This window comes from Podarcis pityusensis (genome assembly GCF_964106645.2).
Source record: "Podarcis pityusensis genome assembly, chromosome: 2".
Taxonomy (NCBI): domain Eukaryota; kingdom Metazoa; phylum Chordata; class Lepidosauria; order Squamata; family Lacertidae; genus Podarcis; species Podarcis pityusensis.
In genome coordinates, this window is record NC_138029.1 from 21,158,266 (window position 1) to 21,181,159 (window position 22,894).

A 22,894-nucleotide genomic window follows, 5' to 3' on the forward strand; every position below is an offset into this window, starting at 1 on the left:
CAGCAAATCCTTACCATTAAGCTTTTGCCCATTTGTAAACCTTTTTTCATATCTCTTAAAGCATTACAGCTGGAAACCACTTAGTTTCTATCCAACATCCTTCTAAGATTCATTAATTTTACAATATTTCTGTAAATAGTCTTTAAATTTCTTCCGGTCTTCTTTCACCGACTCTTCTCCCTGGTCTCGGATTCTGCCAGTCATCTTACTACCCCTTTTTAATGGGTGATACCAAAGTTTAAGCCTGAGATGTTTTGTATGCAAAGGTTTATCATGGGAGATAAAATGCTGAGTTGTTACCAACATCTTGTAGCCGAAGCTTAGAGATCTGGGTTTAAGAGTACAGTCATACCTTGGATCTCGAATGCCTTGGCTCCCGAACAAATTGGCTCCCGAACGATCGAAACCTGGAAGTGACTCTTCTGGTTTCCGAACAATTTTTGAAAGCCAAATGTCCGATGAGGCTTTCGCGGCTCAGAAGCCGCGCTTTGGTTTTCGAATGTTTTGGAAGTCGAACAGATTTTTGGTACGGATTCCATTTGACTTCCAAGGTATGACAGTATACATTATTCTATCTCACTTCCCTACCTGTAAAATGGGTATAATTGTGACCTATGTTGGGATCGCAATATAATGAGTACACCACACTGTAAATTAAAGCTAGTAATAATAAGCTGCAACTCGAGCATTAATGAGCACATGTTGTGCATGCAGAACAACCTAGTTTCAGTCTCTAGGAGACTGGGGAAATACTCCTGTCTGAAACAATGAAAAGCCACTGCCAGCCATTGTTGGCAGTATTGGGCTATCTGGATCAATGGTCCAATGGAGCAACAGCAGCAAAGCAGCAATTATATACTAGCAGTTGTGCTGCTGTCTTAATCCTTAAGCACACTGGTGCCTAGCCAGTTAAGCTGCCCTGTGTTTTTGAGTAATGCAGTCTCAAAACCCTGCTCTTTTCAAGAGCTTTTCTTGTTCCGGCTAGTACTGCATTGGCTGAAAGCTGCAGTTTTAGAAAGTTGACTTCAGTGTCCAGAACTTTGACTTTTCTCCTCCGTGTTTTCTGTAGAAGCACAACACACACCCAGACCTGACTCACCCCACTGCCCCCCACCCCCCGGGTCTCTATCGGGGCGAGAGACTCACCTTTCTCTCCCACTTCACCTTTCACCCACTGCACGGCTTTAGAGATGCTCTCGGAGTTGGTGACGTCCAGCAGGATGGTGCGCAGGTTTGGCGTGCTGGACCGCTGCAGGTTATCAGCCCCCTTCTGGGTTAGGCAACCTGCCAGCACCTGAAAGCCCTTCTTGTCCAGGCGCTTGGCCAGCATGTTCCCGAAACCCGTGTCGCAGCCTGTGATGAAGACATACTTGTCCTTGTAGGAGCTCAATGTCTGCCGGTCGCGCAAGAACCAGACCACAATCCAGAGGATACTGAAGAGCAGCGCATAGCAACACAACATAGTAGAGTCTCGACAAAGACCTGCAGGGTAAGGGAAAATGGGCAAGGTGGGCTGAGCACAAGTAAGTGCTGAATTCTGCTTTTTGTTTTCAGGTCAACAAGCAAGATCCATCTGTCCTAATCACATAGGCCAGGCTCTAGTGGGAAACCTAGTGTGTTCCTGGACTACATCTCCTATTACCCTACACCAGGGTTTCCAGCTGGTTTTTTTTGGACTACAGTTCCCATCATCCCTGACCACTGGATGATGGGAGTTGTAGTGCAACAGCTGGAGGCCCATGTTTGGGAAACCCTGTCCTAGATCATTGGCTGTACTGGAGGGCAGGAGATTCCCAATCCCTGAGAATCAGTAGGCTTCCGAATCTAGAATGAAGCTGTCTATTGATATTGTTCTACTCTGCTGTTACCTAATCAGTCATGTTAATCACTCTTGGGAGATTCTCAACCCTGGCCTTTGGCAGCTAAGGTATTTTGTTTTGTGAGGTCCACCTCTTTGGCTGAATTTATATCATTTTGTAATGGTTGAACTTGTTTTTAAAAATGTCACTGTTTATCTGTTTTTATACAGGTATATACAGTAATGTTGTTACATAACCCATTCTTGGACCTTATGGTGAAGGGCCAGTAAGAAATACATAAAATAGATTGTCCTTCATATATTTTGAGGTAATAGGAAGAGATGATGAGGAAACAAACAAATGCTTTAATTAATCCTCAACATATTTTAACCCATTTTAGGCTCTTCCAAAGAGGTAATCGTAAACGAACCAGCACACTAAGAGCCAAACTAAACGTAATGCTACATTTTTCACCTCATGTGGCTAGTATTTTATTTTTTAAAAACAACAACAAATAACTCGTACTGAGGCATCCTTGGTGGCTTGGGAACATAATGTGGGAGGAAGGGAGATCTAATAACACTTCCTCCTAAATGGAGATGAGGGAACGTGACCTAACCAGGTCTAGGAATACAACTCTGTGATCTTCACCCCTCCATGCATTAACTAGCTTTAAGCTTGTTATTTATATTTGACAGCAGTTTCCCATGTGGTTTAGCTCTGAACTGGTCTGGAGGGTCGAGGGAAGACCATTCTGTGTGGCAAGCAGAAATGCTTATGCTGATGGATTGACTGTATTCGTGCGACATTCAGTTGCACCCATTGTGCATGTAGTCTTAGGTTTCCTGTGGACATGATAAGTTATAGCATCTGGACGAACTCTGCTCAACACAGAGATGGAGAAGCTACAAGTCTCAGGGGAGCCAGGGATTGGGAATCTTCCAGATCAAAGCCTGCGACTTGCAGTGCTCTCATGAGAAGTCAGCCTTGTCCTTGTCTATATATGACCACTTAACTCTCTGAGGTAGATGCAAGCAAACTCTCTCCAGAGCTATTGCATCTAGCGGGAGAATTTGGCAGTGCAGTCCAAGAGCAGGACCCAGGTTATCAGCCCTGGTTGTTCCCACAGCTCTAAGCAGGGGCTCATACACACATTTTACGCCACACATTCCTCTACATCCTTCCTGCTCTAGCGATTGCCATGGCGACCTGCCCTAAACTAGGCCACAAGCCTGGGTGTGACTGAGATTAGATGGGATAACAACAGCAGCAGTAGATTTCCAACTCCGTGTCTTAGTTCTTTGGACAAACATAGGCATAACGTAGGGTTGTACTCTTTTATGCAGATATATTTGAGGCACAGAGCAAAAACCTCTTAAGTTTTAAAACGGGCCAATTAATACAGACTCGTCGCAATAGAATATTAATATACTTTAAGCCAGGGGCCTATACAGTTGTTGCTAGACTACCAGTCCAGTCATCCCTGGCTGGAGCTGATGGGAGTGGAAGTCCAATAATATCCCTGCTCAGGTAATATTAACATGACGTAGCGAATAGAGCAGGCATAGGCAAACTCGGCCCTTCAGATGTTTTGGGACTACAACTCCCATAATCCCTAGCTAACAGGACCAGTAGTCAGGGATGATGGGAATTGTAGTTGCAAAACATCTGGAGGGCCGAGTTTGCCTATGCCTGGATTAGAGTCACCAGCTAGGACTGGGGTGTCCCAGGTGCAAATCCCTTTTCAGCCATGAAATTCACTGGGTGCCTTTGGGCTAGTAACACTCCCCAATCCTTATCTACCTCACAGGGGTGTTGTGAGGAGTTTGTGTGTGTTTCCATGTCAGCCAAGCTCACCATCAGGCGCTCTGAAGTTGCTTCAAAAACCCAACTGTGTGAGGCTGGCTGGACCCACCTTTGTGGTAGACCCCTAATGGGTATGAAATTAATTCCTCTGTGGATTTCACCAACTGCCACACCATCACCAGCAACTGATATATAATACTAAAATAAAAATCACCCAAACTATTCTTTCCAGCAATTACTAAACCACAGAATGTGTGTGCACATTTGGCTTCATACTTTACATGTCATGTGGTAAAAGCAACAACAGAAGCACAGGACCCTGCCATTCTTTACATGCATACTTGTGGGTAAAGAGGGAGTTCTAAGCTGTGCTGGGAAACTTGTCAGCAAAGAAAGCTTGTTGTTGTTGTTTAGTTGTGTCCGACTCTTCGTGACCCCATGGACCAGAGCACGCCAGGCACTCCTGTCTTCCACTGCCTCCCGCAGTTTAGTCAAACTCATGCTGGTAACTTCGAGAACACTATCCAACCATCTTGTCCTCTGTCGTCCCCTTCTCCTTGTGCCCTCCATCTTTCCCAGCATCAGGGTCTTTTCCAGGGAGTCTTCTCTTCTCATGAGGTGGCCAAAGTATTGGCGCCTCAGCTTCAGGATCTGTCCTTCCAGTGAGCACTCAGGGCTGATTTCCTTAAGAATGGATTGGTTTGATCTTCTTGCAGTCCATGGGACTCTCAAGAGTCTCCTCCAACACCGTAATTCAAAAGCATCAATTCTTCAGCGATCAGCCTTCTTTATGGTCCAGCTCTCACTTCCATACATCACTACTGGGAAAACCATAGCTTTAACTATACGGACCTTTGTTGGCAAGGTGATGTCTCTGCTTTTTAAGTTGCTGAAAGAAAGCTACTCTGGACTAATTCATGAAGAGTGCAAGGCTGTGAGTTTGCAAAAGTAGCTTGTCATTTGCTCCCCCCAACCCCCAGGCAGTAGATGGGAAGCAAAGCAAGGCATCCTAGCTGTCAGACTTCGTTTGGGATCGTGAAACAAAATCAACAGCCACAAATGCAAGTGTGCCGTATCCTTTGGGAAATCTCTGTCAGCAGGCACTATGTTCGGCCTCGAATCCAAATCTGAACTAATCCAGCAACAAGCACGGTACCTATTTGACATCTGCTACCTGACATGGATAAGACAGCGGTACCTTATTAATTCCAGCTCAATTCTTGGGGAATTCAATGCCTGACTTTCTCTCACACGGAAGCTCAGTCCATACATTTGGGACTCCAGTGGCTGGGTACTAGAGGATTTTCCCCTTGCTCCAGAATGCAAGGATCAGGGGAGCTTTCATAACCCAGTTTTGTAAGTGGCCTGGTCCCGTTCAGGGTCAAGGACCGTGAGGCCCGCATTACATACCATATGATGCAGCTCTATATTTTCATCCAGCACATAAAGGTCAGGGGAGGACTCGTGTGCTCAAAAACAATTCATAAGCATCTGTCTGCTATTCACTTAGACAGGCCAAATAAGGGATGGTGAGTTAAGATTTCTTCCCTTTGTCCTAGCAGTTGTGGCAAATGATAGTAATGCTTATTGGTCTTTCTTTTTAATGTAATTTAAATATAAGCACATTCACTCATGCAGTACTTCTAGCGCAGAGATTGCACTTAAACACCGATGAGTCTGAGGTGTTAAGTCTCATGTATGATTTACCTGGCAGGCTTAGTAGCTTTGACTGGACTTAACCATCCAGGGGGCCTTTACCTTATACGTTTACTTCACCTGGTACAGAGCAGAGGTCACACTCTTTTCGCAAAGCAGAGGGTCTAAGGTGATTATGTCTAGAGATGCAGAACTGGCTAGGCTACTGTTCTTTAGTAGGTACTACAGTATAATTAAATTTTAGGGCAGGGATAGAAAATCCTCTGGGCCTTTGGGTATTGTTAGGACATGAAAGGTGATCACAAATGTTCTTTCTCACCCGTGGGCTGTACATTTCACTCTACTGCCACAGAGTTTTGCCACCTCATTCTACTGCATGTGTAGACCAGGCCAAATATTTACAAAAAAACATTCCCACCCCCTCTCAAGAGACCCTCTGCAATCACTTTATGGTGCCCCATCTGTACCCACCCAGGTCTTCTGCATAAACTTTGGGTTGTGATCTGACACCATTTCAAAGAGAAAGGATGCAGAAACTTGGATGCCAGTGGCTCTTCATTCCAAGGCAAGTGTGAAGACATCCCCAGGGGAGGAAGAAAATTGTACAAATCGGGCTCAGGGTGAAAGATCTCGGGTCCACTTAAAGGCAGAGAGGCTTTGTACATGTTACTGGCTTAAAATGTAGCTAGGCTGATCTTTCTCCCCCTCAATTTGGATCAAAGCTACTTTGGCGGTAGGTGCATCAAACCACAATTATTTCAGAACAAACAGCAGCATAGATGTGGAATGCAGCTAATGCCGTGTGTATACCACTGTTCAAACCCAGTGGTGAGAGCCCACCAGATGCAGAGGAGATGGGCATCTGTGCATTGGCACAGCCACAGTGGCTGAAGCCAACACAGAACTCAAGATTTCAAAGAGCAAGCTTTTAAGACATTCCGTAAGTGGCTCTTCTCTTCCAGAGTTGGCGCTTGGGAGCCTGAATTCCTAACTCCACTCCCGTCTTGCATGCGTGACTTCAGCTCCCTCAAGAAGAGAACAGCTGCTACTTGCGCTGAAGCAGACAGTAAGTTTATTCAGGTGTCAAGACCACACTCGGATTTCAGCTCTTCTGGTTAGACACCCCCCAGCTTCCTCAACTGCAAGACGGACTGATCAGCGGCACACCTTGCCATTCACAGGGTTGCAGCCATGCAGAGGAAGATGGTTCAGGTTTGTTCCGTTAAGTTCCTGGGACTTAGGTGGAGTGCAATACCAGCCCGCCCACCCATTGTCCTCCTTACCTTCTCACCAGATGCAGCTGTTGATAAACGTGGCAGACTCCAGCGGCAGAAGCAGCAGCTAGTCTCTGCTGGGTGTAGGACTATTTACCCTGCTTGGCTTCTGCTGCACAGAGCGGACAAGAGTTCTGCTCCTAGCCAAAGTCCAGGAGGGCAAGAAGCCAGAGCCTTCGCCAATCAGCTTCCCGGTGGACGCTAAGGGGCAGGGACACAGCCCCAGTATTAACCCTTGATGCAGCTGCAAAGCAATCTGCCCAGTTAACCTCCACTCAGCTGAATCCAGTTAAATCTCTCAGGAGCTGTGTACTGAGGAATCGGAGAAATCTTAGACTTAAAGGGCTGGACTATGATGAAGAAGCTGATACAAGGATACAAGAGTTGCATTTCCTTGAAACCCGTCCTCACGGACCATGCTCAGGGTGGAACAAGACTATTTGTTAAAAACAATTTCATTTATGTGATTACCACCCTTTTTCTTAAAAGCTGCCCGAGGCAATGCACAACATAAAACATACAATAAAACTCTTGAGAAGGGAAAACAACCGGAGGGTGTGGCAAGAGGAGAGCTGGTACTGAAAAATCCTTCCATAGTTTAATCACGTCGGGGTAAATCAGATGCACATCTGAAGTTTATTTAAAGTATTTTGTATCCCACCTTTCCTTAGGGAAGTGCAAGTGTCCACCACACTGCACCCATTGCGAACAGCATCTCAAGATCTGCTGCATCTGTGGCACCCTCAGTGGTAAGTCATAGTCGCCTTGTTTATGGGACTGAGATAAGTTTGCATGCCCCCACTTGTTGACGTCTTTTGGACTTCAGTTTTTAAGAAAACATAGGGTGGTAATCAATACAATTGTTACTCAAGAGTAGAACCGCTGAAGTCAGCAGCCGTGTCTAACTTAGGTTCATTAATTTCAATGGGTCCTGGCTGAATATAGCCTGTTATGTTCTGTGTGGCCTTTGGACTGGAGATGGCTAGGTAGTCCCTGTCCACTGCCATTTTGTGAACAAGCTATGAGTTGCATTTTATGGTATTGTTTGTATACTGCCCTGAGAACTTTGGCAAGAGGGCTGTCTACCAGTGAAATTTATAAAATATTAGTAGAAATGGAGGATAAAGAAGACAAATTAAAAGAGGTGTGGGAAAAGGAGACAACAGGGCAGATAGATAGTCAAAGCTGGGGGAAAATATGGGAGAATCTTTCGCTGAAAATGTTGTCTATAAGAAGAAAAGAAAATTATTATAAATTAATTTGGAGATGGTATTTAACACCAGTCAGATTAAATCAAATAAACAAGGAATATCGGTGTTATGCCAGGAAACAGGGAATTATGTTCACATGTGGTGGGGGTGTAAATATGGCAGGAGGGCTGACTAAAAACAAAAGAACACCACCAGCGTCCAAGCATGCAGCGTGGAAAGCAGTGTAGCGATGAGCATTAAGCATCTCCCGCTCCGTCAAAGTGAGGCTCGCATGAAGGCTGCTTCCATGTGTGGACATCCTTCAGCTGGGAATCCTAAGCAACTTGGAAGAAATGTCGGATACTGCCACTTCTCTGCTTTAAAGTGGGACAGAGCCTCCTAAGTCCAAGGGGGAACCTGCCATTGAAAGTATCCGAGCGTGCAGGATAAAGGAGTGTGTTGGGAGCTAGGATCCCATGCCTAAGCTCTGCCCCAAGTCTTGTGATCAGTGGACTTGCTTGGAAGGAACGTAATGAAAAGGCATTGTTGATTCAAGAGCTCCCATCACTACAGTTATGAAATCTACTTTTAAGAGCTCAGTGGGATTGAAGAGACTGAATAGGAAGGCATCTCACAGAAAAAGTAGGAGGGGTATGAGATGTCAAGGACTTTGCTTTCCTTGGCCTTTTATAGAAGATTCTGTCTCCTGTGCGGCAAGGTTGGCTAGTGGGGAGGGGGAAGGGAAGGGAGGCTGGAACTTGGGGGGCTTAAACCCCTCTTCTCATTCCATTACATACACACACACACACACCGCCCCCTAACAAGCAGGCTCTGCATGTTGAATCACAGTAGATTAGGACAAAACTAGCCGGAGAAGGGTTCCTTTGTTAAGGCATGAAAAGGACTTTCAGAGAAGGATTTAAAAACTAAAGAGGATGAGGAGGCCAGGCTGGGAGACATATTGGGCACTGAGCCAAACCTACACTGAAGTACTCAAGTCTCTGTGAGGTTGCCTGTTTGGATAAGGGGAGCCGGGATACCATCTTTTCTTCTCCTCCCCAAGATGGGCCTGGGCAGCAGATGCAGCCAGGACACACGCTGAGCTCCCTTTAGTGATTCATGCCAACACTCAACATGCGTTTAAACCATTCGTTTTTATTCCGTTCTTTCTAACTTTGTCACAGCGAGAGGTAAAAGCTGGTCTGCACAACCCCTTCTCCACCTTTCATTGTGTGTATGTTGTGTTTCTCCTGAATCAATACTGGTTTGTTTTTAATTCCCCAGAGCCAGATACCACTACCACTCATTCAGCAGTGACACACACAGGCCAACGTTCCTTTCAGTCGCTGGCTGGGGGCAAGGGCAGATCTCGCCCGCTGCTGCAAAAAGGCAGCCGCTGACCATTTAATAAGGGCTGGCAGACAAGGGATTTGCCATTTCTTTACTTGCGCCCCCACGCTGCTGGCTGCATGGAGCGAGGGAAGGGGGTCCAAGGAGGAAAGGTGTCCATTTCAGGAGGTGGATGGCTGCAGCTGCCCTTTGTAAACGTACTCTAGGGCCGTGGCAATGGTCCGCATGTCCATTTCAATGCTACGTGCCCAGTTTTCCACGTCGCCAATCTCCTGCCGGAAAGAAGAAGTCACAGTCAAAACACTCATCTCTTTGCGTATCAAACGTCATGCACCCTGTTTCTCCACCTGCCCTCAATCTTACTCCTAGACACCCAGTTAGGGCAGGAAGATTTCGGGTGAGTTCAAAGCACACTGTGTACAGTTTGAGTTCTCTGATTTGGCCTAACTTCTCTGCGATCCTCCTTTGGTTCCTTCCTCTTTATGCAGCCTTTTTCTTTCTCCAAATTCCTCCTTGAAGCCCTCACTTTTTCCATCAAGCTTAACGCATTTGCCCAAGTTTATCCTTGTTGTCTCCTACACTACAGACAAAAAGACTGTGGTCTCACTGGGACAGAGACTCATCTCTCTTGCTTATACTACTTTGCAAAATGCCATGTAAATTGACAGCACCGTATTAAGAATTACCGTTCACAAGCAACTTTCAATAATTTCAATTGCTTGAGACTTTATTTCAATAGATGAAATGGCTAACTAAGGTACAGGAGAAGAACTACATATACTAGCAGTCTCTGCCAGGATCAGGCATGACCAGACATGCTAACACTTCCAATTAATGTCCCAGAGCGTTATACTATTATCTTTGAGAACAATTCCACAAGACACTACAGCTATATATTGTGGGTTTTTAAACAGCTCTATATGGCAGCTTTAAATAAATTTCTCCATGCAACATTTAGGGTGGAAAACTGTACCAGATACAAATTCCACACATATATACAATTCTGTGGGGATAACATATTCTGATTATTTTGTCTCTCTTGCCGAGTTGATAACATGGGCAGCCCCATGCCCAGCAGGTGGAGCTCTCCAACTGATTATTGTCAGGAGCACCTATAACTGGAAGCAGCACAAAGTGTGCTCCATGACTAGAATCCTATAATCAGGGAGTCTATACTGTTTCGGCACAAAAGCTGTGAATTGGAATATGCAGGCTCTTGGGTTTCCCCAACGTGTCTCACCCTCCTTAATTCCAACCAGGTGTTTTCTCACTCTCTGCTTCCCCATGCATACTTTCATGTTCTCCCTTGCAGGTAAAGGCTTAATACACTGTGGCATCCCTCTCAGACAATCAGGAATAACTTTCTGACAGCAAGAGGAATGGACTCCATTGGAAAGTGGTGGACTCTCCTTCCTTGGAGGTTTTTAAGCAGAGACTGGATGGCCACCTGTCATGGAGGCTTCAGAAACATGGCATTATCGAGTTGGAAGGGACCCCAAGGAGCACCTGAAATGCAGGAATGCGCAGTTGTCCTATATGGGGATCGAACCTGCAGCCTTGGCAATTATCAGCACCACACTCTAACCAACTGAGCCATTTATTTGAGATTCCTGCATCGCAGGGGATTGGACCACATGAGCTTCAGGGTCCCTTCCAACTCTGATTCTATGATCACCTACTGCCTCAGATGTCAGGGACAAACTGTGACTACTCAGCAAGCCGCAATACTCAAGGGCTAATTTGTTATTACTTCAATTGTTCTGACACACACCAAAGCCTGCCCCAATCCATTCTCCTTTATTGCCCACGAGCCCCTTTCTCTCCCTTGTTCTCTGCGCAAACCCAGCCATGCTTCCCCATCCCCAAACCTCACCTCCCATCACCCATCGAGACCTGTTGTAACTTTTAGGCTAATCTTGAGGTTACTGTGCAAGATATGTGCCTCCCCCGTAGGAGCAGCTATCCCACTGACCTTCAGAGCCTGATTGAAGTTTTCCACCATGCTGATCCACTGGCCGGTCTGTTTGGCAAACTGGGCAGCCTGGATCTGCAATGTCTTCACTTCGTGGTCGAGCTTCCGTTGGTTCACATAGGCCTGCGCCACCCTAGAGTGGGAGAGGGAGAGAGAGAGAGGCTCAGCGATTAATTAAGACAAGTAGGGGAGGGAAACAGAGGATATTTCTTTTTGCCAATCCCTCCATCGCTGCGTTTTCTGCTCGGCTCTCCGCCATTCCAAGTGGCTTCCCAGCTCGGAGCGAGCTAACCCCAGGGGCAGAGGCAGGCGCTGGGAGTCTGCAGCTGGGTAAGTTCCCAAGCTGTAGAGGATTTAACGGCTCAGCAACATCTGGCAATCATTATGCAGCACTGGGAACATCTGGAACCTATCATGGCCGAGGCAAAGGCAGGTGAAGGGCTGGGCAATGATAAGGCGTGTGAGTGATTTTCCTCACCAAGGGAGAATAAATTGCCCAAACAAGGGTGGGTAACAGGGAAGGGCAGGTCAGTTACCCCCACAAAACAGTAAGGGTGTGGCCAGAGTGGGGAGACTGCGGGCAGCCATGGTAGTTTCAAGATATGTTGCTGTGCTGCTGTTATAGGAAGAGACAACGGGATCTAAAGCAATTCAGATTCAATTGGGTCGATTGCGTGCGTTTCAGGGTGGCAAGCTTCCATGCTTCCAGAACACTTTCAGAAAACAATACAGATTTTACAGCCTGAGGAATGGTTCTATGCAACTTGTAAGTTTGACATCCAAACTTTTTAAAAAAATTACTGGCTCATGAGGCACTACCTGAACTATTTTGTATGCTCTAATAGCCATATGTGGGGTGGGGAAATGGATGGATGAGTAATACATCTAGTTAAAAACAGAACACTGGAGTGCCAACACCCCTCATCCTGCCCCGTTTCAGTTACAAGCCAAGAGAAATTGATTTCTTGCCAAAAGTGGACATAAAACCCAGGCCTCTGTTGGAGCACCAGAAGTCGTTTTTGCCATAAGCGACTGGCATGGGATCGGGAAGTCACAAGTTGTTGTTTAGTTGTTTAGTCGTGTCCGACTCTTCGTGACCCCATGGACCAGAGCACGCCAGGCACTCCTGTCTTCCACTGCCTCCCGCAGTTTGGTCAAACTCATGCTGGTAACTTCGAGAACACTGTCCAACCATCTCGTCCTCTGCTGTCCCCTTCTCCTTGTGCCCTCCATCTTTCCCATCATCAGGGTCTTTTCCAGGGAGTCTTCTCTTCTCATGAGGTGGCCAAAGTATTGGAGCCTCAGCTTCAGGATCTGTCCTTCCAGAGAGCACTCAGGGCTGATTTCCTTAAGAATGGAGAGGTTTGATCTTCTTGCAGTCCATGGGACTTTCAAGAGTCTCCTCCAGCACCATATTTCAAAAGCATCAATTCTTCAGCGATCAGCCTTCTTTATGGTTCAGCTCTCACTTCCATACATCACTACTGGGAAAACCATAGCTTTTACTATACGGACCTTTGTTGGCAAGGTGATGTCACTGCTTTTTAAGATGCTGTCTAGGTTTGTCATAAGTCACAAGTACAGTCCTCTATTTGGTTTTATCAATGTCAATTTGATTTTGTGTTCTCCAAAATTCATACACAGGGTGCAATGTGGTTAACGGGAGGACCTTGCTCCACAGGACCAGCAAGATGCAAGTCGCTGTGTCCAGCCAGCACCTGTCTTGAAAATGAATGTCTCTTGCTTAGTAAGAGGTAAAAGAAAGTGAAGCACCATGTCACTGTGGAAAGGCAGACAAGTAAGCCCACCTTTGGGGAGCTGGAAGAGCTGTTGGAGCTCTCTTCTGCCATATAAATATCACCCTTGGAACGGAAACTGGGAGGGCAAGTTTGCCCGTTCTGGTTACATACTGTTTTATGACAACTTTAACGAGGTAACTTGAGATATCCAAGTGAAGCAGATGAAACGGTTTTATACCCTGACTAGCTTAATGAGTAAACTGACTACATAAGAGAGCGAAGAACACTTGCTATAAAGGCGAAGGCAGCTTGAAAGAATAGGAGAAACGCTCACGGAAACTTTCGGCTGCCGGTTTTGACTCATCCACCCATATGCTGTTTACGATGCCAGGTGCTGGTCTATTACTGTCTTTCCCAGGGGAGAGGAGAAGGAAGCACTTTGCCAGCCCTATGGTCAGTGGCTGTCGGGTGCTTGGCAATCCCACGCGAGGGATTTTGACAGATGGGCAGGATAGCCCGGCTGTCAATCATGAGACTGTCAATAATAGTGTCATGTGACTGACAGCTGGGCAGCCCCGCCCAACTGTCAAGTTTGGACCCGTGAGGCTGATCCTAATAAGGATCTGGCCTATGGAACCAAAAATGTCCCCCACACCTGCCTTAGTTGGATGGAACAGGTTCCTGAATGATGCCCTATTTGTTCATGTAGTAGAAAAAACCCACCTAAATTGGCTTATATGAATTATATATATATCCCTATTAATGCATTTAGTGTGTGACAGGAATTTCATCTACGCCATTCTCCGAGTAAGTCTTTAACATCCCTTCATGAAATGTTGTTCTCATTTATTCCTGCCTAATGAAGTGGGTTAATTAAGTTTCAGTAGTTTTTAATGAATTATTTACTGCGTTCTGATCCAGTCCCTTCTTTAATCAAATAGGCGTTTATTTGAGATTCTGCTGCTTAATCCGAGGTATTCTTTTGAGAATACTTCCCTAGCCTTCAATGAACTGTTGTAATCCACTAAGTTCCTGTCTTTAATGAACTTAGGCAATTAATGAAGTCTTTTAATAGTCCTTGTTAAATCATTTTAAAATGTTCTTTCAGTGAGCTAATTCTTTTTGTATTTTGTAAGGGGATATATTTTCTGGGGGGGGAAACTTCTGAATTAAGTTCATGTGTTCTCTTTTCTTACTCAACTGTATATATTTGGTTGAATTGTCACAATGACACACATATTTGGCAGAAGAGCTGGGTTAAATCTGGCATATGGGACAGCAATGATTCTTGTGCAAGTAGTGAATCAGTCGAAAATAGGGACCAACGTTTGTTGGTATTGTCCTAGTGAGAGGCTTGTCATCAAACACTTCATTGCACACATTTTCAACTTACAAATGCGAACAGTCTAACTCACCTGGTCGAACACGTTTACAAAACTCTCCTGTTATTCAACAAGATTTGCATCTTGTTACTAAGCTCTATAGTGAGGAAATATTTTGTGCGTGTAATAAAGTGTGTTAATTATATTAAATACTTTTGGGGGAATTGAAGGAAGTGTTTGAAGATTAGATTGTAAGCTTGTGAGCAGGGGCTGGCTTGTTTTAATTGGTTGTATGTAAGCTGCTCCTGGAGCCTTTTTGGCTGAAGAGAGGGGTACAAATGCTCTAAATAAACACAGTAAGGAAAGCTAAGTGATAGTTAAAGAGTATTTAGATTCTTGTATGTGTCCGTGCTTCAATCAGGATAGGGCAGCAGGGTTGGACACATTTGCCTGGATCTAGAGCTTATATGAGCAGAATTCTACTTGTGTGATGCTCCTGCTGCTGCAGAAGTGGCCAACCCCACAGGCTGCGTTTTAGCATCGGGAGTTGAACCCTGTCAAAAGGTGGGCTGAAACAGAATCCCCGTTTGAGGAGTACACTTTACTCTGGATACAATCACACTGAGGCTTTCCGAAAATAAGTAAGCTAATATTTATTGTTGGAAATACATGTGGAGATGCAATAAGCTATGCTTGTTCTTGCATCTCAAAAGAGAGTTCCAAGTATGTCTGCTCTTGTGAGGGAGGCAGAAAGATGGGAGAAAGGAAGTGAAGACATGAGGTCAGCAAGAATATTGGTCTAATGCTGACAGAAGATCAACAAAGGTCAGCACAAGGCGGCCAGTCTAGGATGCTTGGAGGTCCCCCCTCTCCTTTCCAATGCAGATACATTAATCAATTATGAGTTTTTTCTCACCTGATATCCCTTTGAAAAAATATTTTCCACAGAGATGGGAATTATAATATTTCTTAGATGGAAGAAAATAAAGTCATTACATGAAAAGCTGGAGTGACAATTAAGAAACCTGTAAGGTAAAGGTAGGTAAAGGTACCCCTGCCCGTACGGGCCAGTCTTGCCAGACTCTAGGGTTGTGCGCTCATCTCACTTAAGAGGCCGGGGGCCAGCGCTGTCCGGAGACACTTCCGGGTCACGTGGCCAGCGTGACGAAGCTGCTCTGGCTAACCGGCACCAGAGCAGCACATGGAAACACCGTTTACCTTCCCGCTATAAAGCGGTACCTATTTATCTACTTGCACTTAAGGGTGCTTTCGAACTGCTAGGTGGGCAGGAGCTGGGACCGAAAGACGGGAGCTTACCCCGCCGCGGGGATTCGAACCGCCGACCATGCGATCGGCAAATCCTAGGCGCTGAGGTTTTACCCACAGCGCCACCCGTGTCCCTGTACCCACCAAAATTTAAGGATATAATGAAGGACGAGTTGATACAGGTTTAGTATTGTGGGATGTTTTTAAAGAGGACCATTTTAGTATTTTAGCAGCTAGAAATGACAAGAGGAGGGAGCAGCTTGCTGTTTTCATCCCAGTACAGTGGTACCTCAGGTTAAGTACTTAATTCGTTCTGGAGGTCCGTTCTTAACCTGAAACTGTTCTTAACCTGAAGCACCACTTTAGGTAATGGGGCCTCCCGCTGCCAGAGCACGATTTCTGTTCTCATCCTGAAGCAAAGTTCTTAACCCGAGGTACTATTTCTGAGTTAGCGCTGGATTCATGTACATATACAGGGCAGAAAAATCCTTTGCCTCCTTAAAACAAGAGATGTTTTGAAAAAGCTACCAAGCGAGGAATGTGTTTAGCATGGCAACTGACAAAAGAACAACAGAAATGCACCATTCCATCTTTAATAAGCACGGAGCATGGAGAACTATATTTCTTCAAACTACAATTTACTGTATAAACACAATGTAGTTGAGTATGGAAAGTAATGGAAAATATTTTTATATCAATGGAAATTTCCTAGATTGAATTTCGAAGAAAGGATTACTCAAGCAATTACAGCTCAGCAGGTTATGTACGCATGTCATGAGGCTGGGCGCCTTTAATTCTGCATTCTATCAAGCCCACATACAAATAGCGGCCCCTATTATGGCCAAGCTTTCAAAATTACTGTATAATGAAGGGAATTACTCCTCAAAGCTGAAAATCAAGCAAAGGTTGCCAATAGAAGGGAAGAGGCAGTACGGCAACTGCAAAAACATCATCTTAGCCCATCAAAAGCTTGGGGGGAAATGTCCCATCACCAACATCTCTCTCTTTTTTTTTTTAAATGATATTTATTAAAGTTTCAAAGAATACAAAAACAAAAAATAAAATACAAGAAAATACAAAATACAGAAAAAAAGAATAAAGTTTTTAAGATATAACAAAAAAATGAAAAATAAAGAGAAACATACAAAATAAAAACAGTTAAAAACACGTTAATTCTCCATAGCATATCTTCCTTACACTTATTTCCCCGGACCTCCTTGTACCTCCCTTTTTTGTATTCCAGTTCAGTTTGTTAGTTCAGCAAATCCTTACCATTAAGCTTTTACCCATTTGTAAACCTTTTTTTCGTATCTCTTAAAGCATTACAGCTGGAAACCACTTAGTTTCTATCCAACATCCTTCTAAGATTCCTTAATTTTACAATATTTCTGTATTTCCATCACCAACATCTCTAGAGTGACCACAGGTGGTTCTCTGTGAGGGGGAAAAGATCAGGATACCATAACAAATGGTCTTGTCTGCATACATTTTGCAAGGTGACAATGAAAATGGCAGCGTTGGGTTTTAACCTCACATTGCCTTCTAGCATCTGAACTGTGACAGACTCAAGAAGCTTGACTGGTCAAAGCAGAGATGTTGTTTCCCCACTATCCCACCAGCCCTGGAAGTCATGCAGCTGGAATCCAAGTAACTCTCCCAGGGCAGCTAAATACAGCAAGTGTTTGGGAACAGTGAAGTAATCCCTGCTTTAAAATAGCAGGCAAGAAGCAGGAAGGTGAACAGGAGGCATGCTTTCTGTGCAGAAGTAGTGACGCCTGAAAGCTTACTTCATATTTGTTTTAACACGTACGTTACTACTTCTTAATTGACCTTCTTTTCTGTGTTCCCCTCCAATTTATACTGTGTGGCAATATCCTTGGGAAAGAGCAAAGCAAGGGTAGCCATGTGGTCTCTCCCATTCTAAACAATCAATACAGACTTAGCAATGCTGCCAAAAACCCCTAGGGAAGTGTGGGCCAGAAGAATGAAGCAGCAGAGACTTCTCATCAGCTAACCACAGAGCTGGATGGCGCCAATAGCAGAGACTGGACACCACTTGTCAAGGCAATAATAGGTCATGCTATAGAAATGCAGCAACTTCCACTTTTCATGGCAGTGAGAGGCAGGTCTGCAGCTTGGATAAGGCATAGGGTTAGTGGCCCTTCTGTCCACTGTTTATGAATATTGTTTAATTTAATAGAGGAGAACAACTTTAAAACGCAACATGGACCACAAAGAGCTTAGCTGACCAAAATTAAGAAAGAATGCCCTTCTAATTAGCATGTTATACTTTGCTGATGTAAAAAGCTCTTGCCTTAGGGTGTTTTTCAGCCATTATTCCTGGCAATTATTCCTTCTGCATTGTGGATCTTAAGTCACTCTTCCAAAACCTCTACAATCAACTCTGCAGGCTAGAAACTTAGGTTTGTAAAGCTAATATTCTCCCAATCATATCAAACTTTCTCAGGCTAAGGCAAATTGCTTTGCTGAGCAATATGGAGGTATCAGCTAAGGCAAAAATTAAAGGAACTGGAAAGCTACTTCAGCAGACACAGGAACTCTCTAGTCCGGTCTTCAATATTCAGCTCTAAGCAACTTAAAGAAGTGTACAAAGGTGATGTATGATCATTATGAAAGGAAAAATAAAACTGCCAAGATCAAAATGCCGCTATACAATTTTATAATGCAACCACACTTGGAATGTTGTGTATAGATCTGGCTGAGGTACTCAAAAAGGATATTATAGAACTGAAAAAGTACAGAAAATGGCAGCCAAAGGGACCCGAGGACTGCAGCAACTTCCCTACAAGGAAAGGATAAAATGTTTGGGGCCTCTTTAGGAGTGGGGAAAGGTGACTATGGAGGGATGTGAGAGTTTTATGCAATTATTCATGCTGTGGAGAGCAAATAGAGGTTTTCTTCCTGCCTTGTAATACTAGAACCAGGAGTCATCTGATGAAGTTGAGTGATGGGGAGTTTCAGGATAGATCAAAAGGAGTAGTTCTTCACATGACGTCTAGTTAAAGTATGAAATAAGACATGGCCTGCCAGCATTAAAAAGTCTTCAAGAGATGCCTGAAAGTAAAAAAGCGAGGATGCTAGCTAGAATCTGGGCTGGAGGATTGTTCCACAATATGGGGCTGGCAACATGAAATGCCCAACTCCTAGGGCAGGCCAGTTAGGTGTTCAACATGGAAGGGAAACTAATAGCCTATGAATGGAGCCTGCGTTGTTCTTTTTTGAAAGATATGAATTCAATAGAAAGTGTACCATCATCTGCGACTGAGCTGGGCTTAAGGTATCCTGGACCCACGTTTTTCAGGGCTTTGCATATAAACACAAGAACCTTGAACATGACCAGTGCAGATGTTTTAGCAACGGTATCACAAGCCGTGAGCCATTTATTGCTGTCCACAGTCCAGCTGCTGCATTCTGCACCAGCTGGAACCTCTACCAAGTCATGACTGTCCCCCACTACTATGCAGGTTCTCAGTTGACATTTCCTTGTTAGGGAGCAATTTAGCAGCCTAAAGGTGGAAAACAGCTCACACGCCGAAATGGGTAACATCCACGTATGTGGTACTATTAACCAAAGATTTGTAGGAGCCATCATTACTCAGTACCGCTTACCCAATGTTCAAGTGGTCAACCAGGGCTTCGGTTAAGCAAGTGGCTGCAGCAATGGCCTCTCGCCTCCGCCGTTCTAGAGAGAGGGGAAGCAGAGGCCTCTTTAGTGTTATCTCAAAATGTCTATACGTTTTGCGGGAGGGGCACAAATTGAAGATGTATCAACGCTTTGTTTGCTTCATGCAACTTGTCCTCATAATGCCAGAACTAGATCGTCAAACATGCATGTGCTGCTGCCTTTTCTTCCAAGTTTGGTATTTTCATCTCCACTCCCCTAAGCAAACACTGAGGGCTTTTCAACATCTCCACTGTGCCCCCCCCCAACTCGCTATTTAGCACTCAATTGGAGCAAACAATTTGTTCCGATTTAAAGCTTAAAAGCAGATTTTCCCTGGGAAAGGAGTGTGGCAAGCGGCAAACCAATCTGGCCTGTGCTTTCTTAGCAGAGGACACACAGGAGTGTGGACGAGCCTTAACTGTGTGCACGAACTTATATTTGTGCATCCGTATCCTTCCTACTAATTTGACAGTGTGCTGGAAGGGGGACACTGAGGCAGAATAATCAGAAGGAGCCTTTTAAAAAAATGAGTCTGGCAGTGCTCTTCAACCTCGGGTTGGTCTACAGTTGTTGTTGGACTACAACGCCCATCAGCCCCGAGCATTAGCTAAGCTGCTAGTGGGTGATGGAAGTTGTGGTCCAACAGCAACAAGCCACCCAACAGATAAAGTGGCAGAGCGCCAACGCGAAGAGATGCCCAAGTGGAAACACACTTTTCTGGGCCTAGGCAATCCAAAACGCTTCCCTCAGCATCTAGGAAGCCACATGTTCTCCACCAAACCTTGCTCCACAACTCCCCATTTCCTGGCTTTCATGGTTGCTGCGCTCAATGCAACCCTCGATTTCGACAAGTAAACGGTGGGAACCCAAAACCCTCCAAGTGTCCCTATTTTCAACAGTCCCTGTTTCTGGTTTGATCCCGGAAAGTCCCGCTTTCCCTTAGGACATTCCTATTTTCAACGGGGAAATGCTGGGAGAGTATGGAGTTATCTGAACCCTGAGCCATTTGAAGGGGAAGCTTTTAATGTTTTATTAGGTTTTAATATATGCTGGAAGCTGCCCAGAATGGCTGGGGCAACCCAGTCAGATGGGTGGGGCATAAATAGTAAATAATCATCATCATTGAACGTCCCTATTACATCGGATAAATGTTGGAGGGTATGACGTTATCTGAACCCTGAGCCATTTGAAGGGGGAGTTTAATGTTTTATTATGTTTTAATATATGTTGGAAGCCGCCCAGAGTGGCGGGGGCATCAAAAGTAAATAATAATAATAATAATATAGAAAGTCGCTATTACATCGGAGAAATGTTGGGGGGTCTGGGAACCCGGAGGGCCCGAAATGCCGTAGGTAAAGTGCGTAACATTCCTATTCACAGCTGAGCTCAGACGTACACAAGAGAGTAAAGCAGAGGCGCCGGAAACTCCCGTTCGTTTGGCTCCTGACGGCCGGCAGGTACGCACTCCTCCTCCCCAATGACAGCCCTCTGGACCAATAGCGACAACCCACCGCTGCCGCAAGGGCGTTTTCATTGGCGGTGGGCGGTTGCCAAGGCGACGCTCGGAGCAAGGCCCGCGCGCCCGGGACCCCGCGGTCCGAAGCAGCCGAGCTGCTACGCGAGCCCGGAGGCTTCGGAAGGGGCGCTAGGCCGCGCTCACCTTGCAGCTCTTTCCTCTCGCCCTGCTTCGCCTGGTGCTCCCTCAGCAAGCGGGAGAGCATGGCTGCGAAGAAGCCACACGGGGAGAGAGTCCTCTTCGCTCCTCTTCCTCGTCATATGACTGCAGCCGTCGTCACATGACTCGCCAAGCGCGCGCGCTCTCTTTCCCCCCTCCCCTCTTCCCGTCCCTGGAGGAGCAAGATTTCGAAAATAGGTATAAATAACCCTGCGAGATAGAGTTACCATCTCCCTCCCGCCATCTCGCCACGCCCTTTGAAGTTTTGCATTTTTAATATAGGCAGAGGTACAACAGACTGAATTGAAATACTTCATTGTCACTTGTACAACTTGTATACAGTGAGGTCATATTCAGATGCAGCTGAAATTGGAAAAGTGGGTGGGGTGAAAATTGTGTACACTTGAAAACGTTGGCAGCATTATAACATAAATTCAGCAGTGTAAACAAGTTTTGTTGTTGGGTGCAATAATGGAATGCTGAATGGTTTAGTTTAGGTAAAATGTGCAGGGATTTATGATACGCAAAATGAACCGTGGAAAGAGAAGGGAAGCCCTTGACATTTTAAGGTGGTTTAAATGAATATTCTAAAGTGTAAAACAGAAAAAAGTAAAAAAATTATTTACGGTATACTGTATATAAAAAAGGGAAAGCAGGTGGGGTGGGTGAGGTGCTTCACCTGTCAAATTTCTGCCTGTCACACAGCTCTGGTAAGTTGGTTGAGTTACTCCGAAAACAACACTCTGAACATCTCCTTGGCTGTATCCCATTTTATCATAGAAACACTGGGAGATGTCTTACATATATGTTGTAAGCCGCCCAGAATGGCTGGAAGAAACCCAGCCAGATGGGCAGGATATTAATCATCATCATCATACTGAATCAGACCATTGAGGCCACCTAGTTTAGTACAGTGGTACCTTGGTTCTCAAACAGCTTAGTTGTAGAACAAATTGGCTCCCAAACACTGAAAACCCGGAACTAAGTGTTCTGGTTTTCGAACGATTTTTGGAAGCTGAACATCTGACGCGGCTTCTGCTTAAGTGCAGGAAGCTCCTGCAGCCAATCAGAAGCAATGCCTTGGTTTTCGAACAGTTCCTGAAGTCGAACGGACTTCTGGAACAGATTAAGTTCGAGAACCAAGGTACCACTGTATTGTCTACACTAGCTGGTAATAGCACTTTGGGATTTCAGGCAGGGGCCTGTCCCAGCCCTGGCCTGCTGTTCTACAACTCACTTAGCCACGGCCTTTCCCCGTCATGGCCGTCTGTCATGGATGCTTTAGCAGAGATCCCCACATTGCAGGAGGTTGGACTAGATGGCCCCTGGAATCCCTTCCTGCTCTACGATTCTATGATCATCCACCATTCCACCACAAAGCTGGTGCTCTAGCATTCTTATTCCTTCTGGACTCCCTGCCTGCATAAAAAAACACCCTGAAGACTATTTCAGCAAAGTAAAGAGCAGGGTTCAACTTTAACATAGGGCTGTGTGATTCATTTATGCATTCCATGGTTACTTTGTCGCAGGAATCTCCACATGTTTCTGCATATATTTCCCCTATTCCCTTTCATACTGGAGGATTACTACATATTTTCATGCACACAAATGAGATACTTTTTGCTCACAACAATTTATATATGCTTATTTTTATAATGCAAGTACAGTTTTCCTATGTCCACAGTGATTCTTTGAATGCGAGTCTCCAGTTTTTGCTAATGTAAAATGCCTCTAGATCCCTTGGTCGGTAAGATATTTGACTTCTGTTAAACAGTGTAAAAGCATATGTAAAGAATAGCGTACTGGAATAGTGAGACGTGTAGTAACTTCTACAAAGTTATTTTTGAGAGTCTTACAAAGGCTCCTTTCATTGCCAGTGCTGCAACATTCTCGTCAATCCAAGCTATGTCCTGGGAATGTAAGTCTTTTATTTCAGTTCTCCTTTTCTTCAGATAGTTGCCATTTTGATGTATAAATTAAAATTTATCTGGCCATTCATAGAACACAGAGTCCTGTTTTGCTGAATATGGACAGTAGCTTCAAAATGGAAATATGGCATGCATATGAAAGAAACCTATCCCAGGTTATTCTGCTTTTACATGTTCTCTCCCATGCATATTAAGCCTGCACTTAGGAGAGACCATAAGAAAAAAGAAGAAT

General features: G+C 44.9%; 2 protein-coding genes and 1 pseudogene across 6 annotated transcripts in view; 1 reads left to right on the forward strand and 2 right to left on the reverse strand.

Annotated features, from left to right (window-relative positions):
* Window positions 1-6,695, reverse strand: part of LOC308471531 (retinol dehydrogenase 5 pseudogene) — an 11,432-nt pseudogene extending 4,737 nt beyond the window's left edge. Inside the window, exons 1-2 of the transcript XR_013991576.1 lie at window positions 6,545-6,695; window positions 907-1,482 (exon numbers count right to left, since the gene is read on the reverse strand). The product of XR_013991576.1 is annotated as a retinol dehydrogenase 5 pseudogene (transcript). The remainder of the gene's footprint in view (window positions 1-906; window positions 1,483-6,544) is intronic.
* The window catches only part of ITGA7 (integrin subunit alpha 7), a 91,980-nt gene continuing 75,523 nt past the window's right edge, over window positions 6,438-22,894 (forward strand). The window contains exons 1-3 of one of the 4 annotated variants that reach the window (XM_080994402.1): window positions 6,438-6,473; window positions 7,207-7,284; window positions 20,440-20,516. In XM_080994402.1, the coding sequence (XP_080850528.1) occupies window positions 6,453-6,473; window positions 7,207-7,284; window positions 20,440-20,516 (176 nt within the window). In that variant the 5' untranslated portion in view covers window positions 6,438-6,452. Of the gene's footprint in view, window positions 6,474-7,206; window positions 7,285-12,716; window positions 12,795-20,439; window positions 20,517-20,795; window positions 20,933-22,894 lie in introns of those variants that run through there. The other 3 variants (XM_080994404.1, XM_080994406.1, XM_080994405.1) reach the window with 3 other exon arrangements.
* BLOC1S1 (biogenesis of lysosomal organelles complex 1 subunit 1) lies at window positions 8,861-20,881 on the reverse strand. The gene is made up of 4 exons (XM_080995126.1): window positions 20,720-20,881; window positions 19,005-19,077; window positions 11,048-11,180; window positions 8,861-9,347 (listed from the first exon to the last, which is right to left on the reverse strand). Exons 1-4 carry the CDS (start codon window positions 20,778-20,780, stop codon window positions 9,237-9,239), a joined length of 378 nt encoding a protein of 125 aa, XP_080851252.1. The 5' UTR covers window positions 20,781-20,881; the 3' UTR covers window positions 8,861-9,236.